This window comes from Leopardus geoffroyi, chromosome B2 (assembly GCF_018350155.1).
Source record: "Leopardus geoffroyi isolate Oge1 chromosome B2, O.geoffroyi_Oge1_pat1.0, whole genome shotgun sequence".
NCBI classification, from domain to species: Eukaryota; Metazoa; Chordata; class Mammalia; order Carnivora; family Felidae; genus Leopardus; species Leopardus geoffroyi.
In genome coordinates, this window is record NC_059332.1 from 35,320,587 (window position 1) to 35,330,822 (window position 10,236).

Genomic DNA, 10,236 nt, shown 5'->3' on the forward strand with positions numbered 1-10,236 from the left:
TGGGACTTTGATAGTCCAGATCCAGGACTGTCTCACTTCAAAGCCTTTGCTTTGGCAGAAGAAAATAAAATTCAAACCAGGAGAAAAGCTTACCCAGAGGAGGGGATCAAATCGAGACAACAGAAGTGAGCCAGAAGAGAGAAATATTTACAGAAGGGAAGAAAAGCAAGAAGAGAAAGAGAAAGGGTATGTTAGAATCCCCCTTCACCTGGGAAACACCCCAGGTAAGGCCAGCACAGGTCCTGGCTCTTCGACTGTAGTTCCTGTCCCTCCTCTTTCCCTGCAGTATGAAATTCCTATTGTACGGTGAGAAAACTAAGGCTCAGAGCGATTAAATCTTTGCATTCCACCCCCCCCCCCAACCTTTTAGAGCCACGAGATAAGGATTCAAAAGAAAATATCCGGGAGTGATAAGTAAATACTGGCATATCTTTTTCATTTTTGTGACTGAAAATACAAGGTATTAGTTTTCTTTTTCTTGAAAGCAAATTTAAATGTTGACAATAAGTCAGACAAAACTGAAGGGGGGGGGGGGGTAGGGGCGTAGGTTTCAGGACACCAGACAAACTTCGTAGCTTGACTCACTGTTCCAGAGAGGGAGGGGTTAGCGATTTTTCGAGCACGATTGCTGTATTTCTCTCCCAGTAGTGAATTATTCTTGAGGCTCTGTTTTCCTAGGAGGAAGTGGAAAACAGAGGAAGGTGTGAGTGGTCCAAGAACCCCAGCCCCACCCCCAAGTCGTCAATACGCAGGCAGGCTTTTCCTGGAGAGAGGCCAGACATACCCTTCCTGGCATTTGTTTGGGGGCCCAGAATTTAAACTAATTCTTTTCAGAAATTTCTTTTTACTGTTATTTGATAAAGGTGAGCGTCCAGATGGCCTGGCCGGTCTCATTTGCGTTTGAGTTTCTGTTAAACCTTTCAAGAGTCCGGGATGATGACGCCACCCTTCTCTGCCAAATCCTGCAGTTTGGGGGAGAGGCGGGAAACCAGCCAGAGTTGGGCCGACTTTCCAGGATCGGGCTTTTCCGTAGTGTGAGACGTGGGCGGGCACAATCTGGTGGCAGTTTGGTCACCCACAGCTCAGTGACCTTGGGAGCAACTCTGAAGCTCGTCTGTAAACACGATGCTTTAGTTCCAGTCTAACCGTTCTCGAGGATTAAGTAATGAGTTTACGATCTAAATCTTATTTGGGGCAAACGGCTCTATCGGCGTTTGGGAGTAACAGCAGTGGTGTTATGAAACCCTAGTGTATCTGGAGATGAGGGAGAGGGGATCGAGGGTAACTTGGAGGTCGGCCACCCGGAAACACCCCAGGAAGCCCCAGGCCTAAGGCGACTGGAGCGCGGCAGCGTACGTCTCCACGGACCAAGCGGCACCGCCAGAGCGCGCTCCCAGCAACCGCGATTCTCGTTGACTTGAGGGCCGCTACGTCACAGCCTCCTCCGCCTCTCATTGGGCGAGCCCGTCCAATCATGTGACTTCAGCATGGCGTATAAATAAGGGCGAGGAGAAGGCGGTGGTCCGCCATTTCGTGGACGCCAGGTCAGCGAGAGCATCTGCGGGAGCCGGGCCGGAGGGGAGCGGGAAGCGGGAAGAACTATCCGAGGGTGTGTGGTTTTGAGCGTCTGCTTTGTAACCCAAGATTTCGGTAAGAGACCAGCGACTAAAGGAGGGCAGTGGGAAATGGCACTTAACAGGACCGCGGTGGGGCCAGGCCCAATGGCGCCAGGTTGAGACAAAGAGACGCCGCCGCCATTTTGTGACGTTCAGCATGGGGCGGTGGCGGGGGCTCCTGGCCCATCAGAGAATGTACCTCGGTCTCGAAGTGGAGGTGTTTATAATCTTCCCTTATCCGGGAGGGTGGGGGAGAGGTGGTGGTGGTGAACTGAGAAGTGGGATAACCCGAAAGTTGAGGCGGGAAAGGGGGCCGCTAACCGAATTGTACTCCGGGCCGCGGCCTTTCAATTTATGGCGCCTTTTTTCCCCCACCCCCACGTTTTCTTCGGAAGCTCAGGATTTTTTGCCACAGTCACTAATCAAGGCTGGACCTTTCAATCCATGTTACGTGGTTTGTGTAGTCACCTGTATTTTCATCTTAATTTGACTTTTTACAGTCTTAATCACTTTTTTTTTTTTTTTAAACTGATCGGTCTTCCTTGAGCCACACTGTACTTCTAGCAGTTTACCTTTGATACTTAACTCCTAAAACTGCTCACAGCGAAGTTAAAAAAAAATCTCCAGCAATGGTTTGGTCTCAAGACTCCTGGGTACAGGGTGGGGTCATGCAAATAGGATGTGTCTGGACTAGTTTTTTTAATTGGATAAGTCCAGAGTGAGCAGAACGTGGTGTTTATGAGAAGCCCTTAAGCTGAGTTATTGGGTTCGTTACTCTTTGCAATTGAATCTGTCCTACAAGTTGATTAGATTCGTTTTGGAAGTGACTTGTACTGAAGTTCTAGCAAATATAAGCCCCCAAAGTGCAGTAAATTATTGCACTAACAAATCCCCCCTGAAATTAACATAAGCTTCCTTTTAAAGTGTGCGGTTAAGTAGTATTTAGTACATTCTCAGTGCTGTGCAACTGTCATATCTGTCTAGTTCCAAAACATTTTTGCTACCCCCTAAGGAGACCTATTCCCATTAAGCAGCTGGTCTCATTCCCTCTGCCCTCTCACCCAGCCTCTGGTAACCATGAATCTGTCTCTGCATTTACCTGCTGGATATTTTATATACATAGAATTGGAATATGTGCGCTTGTGTCTGGATTCCTAACACTTTAGGAATGAAGCTGGTTAAGGTTTTAATTACACGAAGACACATTAGTATCCCTTCGGTTATTAGGTGTGGTTATTATGTCTCTAGGATTTGGTTCTGCACAAGTTACTCTACCTTAAGTGCTTTATCTTTGCTATTAATTATAATAATTGGTAAAGTTACTAACTGCCCAGATTGTAAATGCTTCTTCAGTGCTTTCCACTCCCCCACCAATTTTTCCAGGAGGCATTTTTCTTCTTAATGCATTTTGTGCTGGCTTCCTGGTAGTTAGAAGTACAGATTAGAGAGAAATGGGTCTTTCAAGGGTAGTAATTGTTTGGTTTTTAGTGTTTCAGCATTCTTTTCTAAGGATCTTTTTTCACTGTGTAGGTTTATTGGGTACATGATTAACATTTCGGGTAATTTTTTTTTAATTACAGAAATGCATCGTGATTCCTGTCCACTGGACTGTAAAGTTTATGTAGGTAATCTTGGAAACAATGGTAACAAGACTGAATTGGAACGAGCTTTTGGCTATTATGGACCACTCCGAAGTGTGTGGGTTGCTAGAAACCCTCCCGGCTTTGCTTTTGTTGAATTTGAAGATCCCCGAGATGCAGCTGATGCTGTTCGAGAGCTAGATGGGAGGTAATTTAATGACTAATGTTGATGACAAATACGTTGCTTGTGTTTTTTAATGTTTAAAATTCCTAGGTTATGTGACTTTTAGATAGCTTCTTGGCTATCTGAAGTTAATGTTACTGGAGACTTAACATATGCCTTTTCTGCAAAGAAAAAATGTTTTACTGAAGATCAATAGGAAGTAACTTTACTCAAGTGGCGATTGAGGAAAATGCTTAATGGTCGATTCTTGTTGGGCGGATGTTTGCATCCAAAATGTGGTCGAAGCATTTTAATCTAAACTTTCCACAAAGTTGTCACTTGTGGTGTCACCTTTGAATTGTTTCTGAAACAATTGTGAAATCAGATCTTTTCAAGTAAGAATGGCCACAAACTGGTAATTCTCGTAGTTGGATAATGGTTGCATGGGCTTTATTGTACCATTATCTTTTATGTGTTTGAAATATTTAGGAAGTGTGGAATGTGTAGCTGTGTTGTGTGTGTGTTTAGTGTCCCATTAATGGCTGGTAAGTAACACCTGAGTTTTAAGAATGACCAGGTGCTGCCCTTCTCTCCTTCCTGCTTGTTGGAAAACCATTGGATTTCAGGAAACCAGGGGAAATGGTTAATCTTTAAGATCCAAAAGTTAAGGGATCTGAGGGTTGGCTGTAAAGTTGTAGAGAAGGTCATTTATCCAAGCAGATGGTAGAAACACATTTTTCCAGGTTCCCACCTCTTAATCGCTGGCCCAATAAAGGTGGTTTATCTGAATGGATGTGAAACAAGAGGTGGAGGATAACTTTTTTCCGACTTTTCCTCAGCTTCAGTTTCCTAATGGGTCAGCTATTATGTGATGATTGAAGGGAGATGGTGATGTAAAATGGCCAAAATGCTTTTGTTCACTGCTGTTGGCATGGAGAATTGGGGTTATCTGGGGAAGAGAAAGACCAACAGTCTAGTAACATCAAGATCAGTAAACAAGTTCTGGGATCTTGAAGTCCCAGCAGGATGTACAGATGAACTGGTTCTTTGAGGAAGAATCCGTTTTCACACTTGTAACTTAACAAATTAACATTGAGCCCAATGATGTAGACTGGCTCTAACAAGGCATTAAAGCATAAGGAAGTTGGTTTTCTTTATTAGAAAAACTTGTTTTGCTGTTAAGGATTCTACAGATGTTTCAGGTGTGTAGTTTACAGAAAAGGCTAAGTAGGAGTGCTTTCTTTTTGCTTTGGTATACACGTCTTTGCTCTTTTAAATTTAGTAATGTTTCTTTCCTTAGAACACTATGTGGCTGCCGAGTAAGAGTGGAACTCTCGAATGGTGAAAAGAGAAGTAGAAATCGTGGCCCACCTCCTTCTTGGGGTCGTCGCCCTCGAGATGATTATCGGAGAAGGAGTCCTCCACCTCGTCGCAGGTACTTGAGAGCGTGTTTAGAGGTATTGGTGTAACGGAGTAGCTAATAGGAGCAGGTATTTCTCTCAAAGTTTGTTGGTGGGTTTTAAACTTTGAAGAATCGGAGGTTTTTATGAAACATTTGCTGGGTGTAGTTTGGGGTATGTGAGTTGTGCTGAGTGTTGGCTTTTGTCTTTAGGTCACTGTTCATGTTGGTAGTCAGTAACTTCTATCTTGGATCTATCTTCTAGTTCATCTTCTAGTTGCATCTTTCCAAGTCTTCCCTTATACTTCAATTTAGGCCTTTTTCCATTTCTTGACTCCATAATGACAAACATTACATTCAACTCTAGCTCTTCACAAAAATGTGTTTTCTACTATTAGCACGATTGTAGTATTTATCAAACAGGCAGCTGTTGTAATGTTAAAACTGGTAAAGTAGAAATCATTCTGAAACTAACTTAAGTCACTGACCAATAAAGGGGGCTAAAAAAGTAATCCCAGTCATCTGTTCTTCAAAACCAAATAGGAGAGATTTCAGTTTTTTTATAATTGAAAATGGCATCATTCTTGGACCAGGCAGTATTGTCTGGATGCTAACTCCACATCTCCTCCAAAATAGTTTCTATAGGACTTAATTTACCTCTTACAGGTGAGTGAAGTCCTTCTAGGAGATAGGAGTTCAAAATCTTGCCCCTTTTGCTATTTTGAAAAACAAAACAACACACTGTTGCCCATCATAATAAAGAGTATTTGTTAGCTAAATAGATGGTTGTACTGATGGCTTGTTTTTCATTTTTTTTTTGTGCTTTTTGGTCCATCTATTAATAAAAATGAACCCCGTTACAGAGTCACCATCATGTCTCTTCTCACCACCCTCTGAGTCTGCATTAGCCAGTCAACTAGCCCTTTCAGCGTCATGTGACCAGCGCGCCCCATTCAGCTTGGCTGGTGTCGTTTCACATGACCCAGGCATGGCCAGTCGTCAGGTTGCACCGCCCTTTGGTTCCCGAGCATGCTGTTTTCTCTCAGCCTTCTCTCCAACCTTAACCAAATCGGCAGCAGCCACCTCGACCGCCCACACATTCCTGGCCAATCAGCTCAGCTGTTTATTTACCAAATGTCTTCACAACAACTACAGCAGCAGCCTTCGGCTAACAAAAAAGCAGGAAAAATCCACAACACCCCCTTCGCCAACCAACTAAATCCAACGCAACATCTGGCAAAACCTTTTCAGCAAATTCTTCCTGGCCGTCAGTCCGGCAGCCTCACCTCACCATTTCTAGCTTGTTGAAACCCAAAACTAGTAAGTTTTTCCTGCTTATACAGTTTACTGCTGGTTAAAATAAGGAGTAAGCGGCTTAAAGTAATTCTTTTTTCTGGATCAAAGGCTGGCTGTGCATAATTGAATGGTAACGTACATATATATTGCTTGAATAAAACTTTTAAGGGTGATAGGGAACTCATAATGTAACTAGACCTTCAGGTGAAACTTATTTGCATGTGTGAGATGCCAAACTAAAAATTTTAATAACTCCTAACAGATTTAGCTTTCTTTTCTAGCAAAAATTTGTTGAATCCTATCACCTTTAAATGGTTTTACTAACAGTTTTCAAATTTTAAATTTTGGGGGTAAAGTGGGCCAAGCTAAGGTAATTTTTATAAGCCTAAACACACTCTTTAATGTGACGATCACAAATGCAGTTCTAATGTAGCACTTAATGGCATCAGTATTTACACCTAGCGCGTTTTCACAAAATTACACTATCCACCTGGTACCTAAGTCTTGTCATGGACTTACAGGTTTGCATGGGTTCCAAATACTGGTTTATGGTACTGTTTTTGGAACTACTTGTGGGACTATATTTTGGTGTGGTGTTTGGGTAGTGAAGTTAGTTTGACATGAAGTTTTGCATTGGACAGATCTGCTGTGAAGCATTCTTTGTTAAAGTGAATCCATGGTTGGAATACCTGCTTTTCACTTGAGCTTTTGGTTCCTTAATCCTTCTGTGCCTTTTTTTCTTTTCTGTTTTTTTTCTGTTTTGGTTTTTTTTTTTGTTTTGTTTGTTTGTTTTTGGTTTTGTTTTTTCGGTTTTGTTTTGTTTTTGGACGATGGGTGCCAGTTCTTCGGCACATTCACTGGGCCCAACAGTGAAATTGAAAAGTTGGGAAATGCCTCACGCCATAAGTACTAATTGACAATTAGCCTAATTTTCCTGTTTCTGCTTTTAGATCTCCAAGACGGAGAAGCTTCTCCCGCAGCCGGAGCAGGTAAATAACTACCTTTTTTGGCCACCTTCAGAAAGTCATGTTTCTGCTGTTCCTGAGCTGTGTTCCAAATGATGTGGTTAATGGTAAAAGACTGGCTTTAGTAATGAAAAAGTAGCATATAGAGCCAGTGTTAATAAGTTGCACCAGTGAACCAGCTTTTAGTTTTTGAAGACTTCTTAGGATATTTGTTGTGTGTAATTCTGAATGGCCCTATTTTTTTTTTTTTTTTTTTTCTCTGGTTTTAGGTCCCTTTCTAGAGATAGGAGGAGAGAGAGATCACTGTCTCGGGAGAGAAATCACAAGCCGTCTCGATCCTTTTCTAGGTCTCGTAGGTAAGATTTTTGATGACTTGATCATTTATAAACAACTTGTTAAAAAAGAGAAGGTGATCTTCTTAGGCTGTTTTGATTTTTATTTTTCCCATAAAAACTTTATTCCCTGGTTATGTCACTGAGTTATGTATGTAACTTTTGGTTTTCTGTCTTTTAGCCGATCTAGGTCAAATGAAAGGAAATAGAAGACCCGTTTGCAAGAGGAGTGGTGTACAGGAAATAACTTCATTTGACAGGAGTATGTACAGAAAATTCAAGTTTTGTTTGAGACTTCATAAGCTTGGTGCATTTTTAAGATGTTTTAGCTGTTCACATTTGTTTGTCTCTTGGAACAGTGACACATAAAGGTGTAATTCTCTATGATTTGAATGGATCATATGAGGCATGTAATATTAAGAGTTGTTACTTTACAATGTTCCCTTAAGCAAAATTGAATTTGCTTTGAAGTTTAGTCTTACATAGACTGATAATAAACCTATTAGCTCCTGCCCAGTTAAAGCTTGATATTTCATATTATGAAGACAAAACTGGCAAAAATTGAACAGAGTTTTTCCATAGCTGAGATAGTGTGCATGCAGCTGTAATTGAACAGTCTTTAAAAGCTGCTGTGAACCCAAGTCAGCAGCTAAAAATTAAGCTGCACTGTTAAACTAGGTTAGAGGTTTAAAATAAAATGAATCCTAGTTGTCTTCATACTGGGCAGAGGTGGTCCAGTTGGTGTAGAATTGGAAGTTTCAAGAAAGTTTACTTTTGCTTTAGGTCATAAGTTCATTTTAACAGGATTGCTGTATATGAACACACAGCTCTATGTAACATTCTCTCTTTGGAAATTTGAAACTATTCAAGATACCAATGTCCTGCCTGTTTAAGGGTACATTGTAGAGCTGAACTTTGAGTTACTGTGCAAGATTTTTTTTCATGCTGTCATTTGTAATATGTTTGTGAGAATCCTTGGGATTAAAGTTTTGGTTACAAATTGTTGTTTAACCTGAAAGCCTGTTTTTCCTTGCAAAACTAAAATCTGTGAGCTTGGTATCAAGTCCAGGTATAACATTCCTATTGGAAGCCATACTTATATTTTCTTGTAAAGTGCTTTTGAATTAATAAAATATTAGCATAATTGTGTAATAGTCGAACCCACTATTACCATAGTTCTTCTTGTCCCATGGAAATCCGTTGGTTACACAAATCTTAAACACAATTGAGGCCGAAGGGAATTCTTGGTGTCACCTAAGTGATCGTACTTAACCATTTTTTAGGAGTAGGAGCCAGTTCAAAGACCGTGATACTCCGTGACCAACATTTTAAAGTATAGCAACCTGGTACATTATAACCCAAAGTGGCCCATAGAAAAGGCTTTATCATTAGCATGAGACCTTCCACAAAGCTTTAAAAATTGCTTCCATTTTATATAATCAGAGGTGTTGCATGGAAATTCTAAATTGATCCATTATGATGTAAATTTCACTATATGGTTCAAATGTAACGGTGCAGAATTGAATATGGAGGCATGCATAACCTTCCTCTTAGAAACCCAGAGGAGTTGTAATTTCAAATTTTTGTGCGATTAGATTAAATCATAATGCAACTACCTTGTGGCTTAGTTTCCTTAAATGTGCTACTTAAAGATAGTCTTGGAATATGCTATACTGACTTTCTTTAATTTGAAAGAAGTCACTGCATTGAGTTCAGTCTGTAAAAATACTTTATAAGGTGTAGGGAGGGCCTAAATAAATTTCCAGTGGTCCTTACTAACCTTTCATGCAGATACCAACAAAGGAAGATTGGTGTCACAAGGTAGAATTCAGATTTGGGATGAGCCTTCTTATAGAAGATACTTAAGACTGTTGATGTACTGGGAGCTCTGGCTTTGGGCCTTTTGTCTTTTGGCACTTCCTCATAGCGTTTTAAAACTTGTTCAGAACAAGGCAAGATACTAAAGGTCATGGAAGTAATATGGTACATCACTAATTACATTGGACATTGATAGGGATGTTTTTGGCAACATACAACTTGCAAAGTCCTAAATTGGATTTCTGTAAAAAGGAGATAGGTCATGGTTATAATGTGGCTTATACAGAACTTAAAATAAAGTTGATCTCAGGGAGTTATCCTGACTTCTAGGCCAAATTTGCAGTCACTTTAACTAGAAGCCCCAGCAATTTTATGGCTTGTGACAAAATAATGGAGGATAGAAACTGTTAAAAACCTTATTGCACACTTAGCTGTGGCCATTAAAAGTTCTGGCTACTCTAATTTCAAAAATTAAGTTTCATTAGCCAACTGTGTACTGTGTCCTGAATGGAGGAGTATAATACTGCAAGAGGTCAGTCACAAAAACTGACCTCTTAGTGTAGTGACTGCAGGTGTTCCCTAGAGGTCACTGTTAATCCTGGGTGGTAATTGAAGGAAACAGAAGGATTGTTAGTTTTACGCTTTTTCAAAATAATTATCTGTGGTTCTCACTTAATTGTGGGTTACTTCTGACCTTCATGTCTTAAGCAGAAAGGTGAAGATAAATTAGCCAGAGAAATTTGAATTTTATCAGATTGTAGATACCTCTTATCTACTGTTTATATACTTTTAATATTTCCTTACAAGGGTGTGGTCATTAGATGGCATCTCTTTTAGTTGGACTCACCTATATCTGGATGAGAAGTCCTGCTTTTTTATTAATATGGTTCATATTACAATTCTTCATCAGGAATGGTGTTGATCATAGAAGTTTTTTAAAATATACACAGCCTGTTGCCAGGCTCATTTACTTTTTTAAGAGTAAGCACTGTGTTACTTGGAAGAGTTAGATGATAAATGTCCCTGATTAAGACCACTGGTTTAGTACTTTTTATTTTCAGAATCCT

At 40.5% G+C, this 10,236-nt stretch overlaps 1 protein-coding gene across 1 annotated transcript; it reads left to right on the forward strand.

The window, feature by feature from the left end:
* The first annotated feature begins 1,505 nt into the window (after positions 1-1,505).
* On the forward strand, positions 1,506-8,511 carry SRSF3 (serine and arginine rich splicing factor 3). The gene is made up of 6 exons (XM_045500821.1): positions 1,506-1,650; positions 3,197-3,404; positions 4,660-4,794; positions 7,005-7,043; positions 7,289-7,375; positions 7,533-8,511. Exons 2-6 carry the CDS (start codon positions 3,199-3,201, stop codon positions 7,558-7,560), a joined length of 495 nt encoding a protein of 164 aa, XP_045356777.1. The 5' UTR covers positions 1,506-1,650; positions 3,197-3,198; the 3' UTR covers positions 7,561-8,511.
* Positions 8,512-10,236: the final 1,725 nt, after the last annotated feature.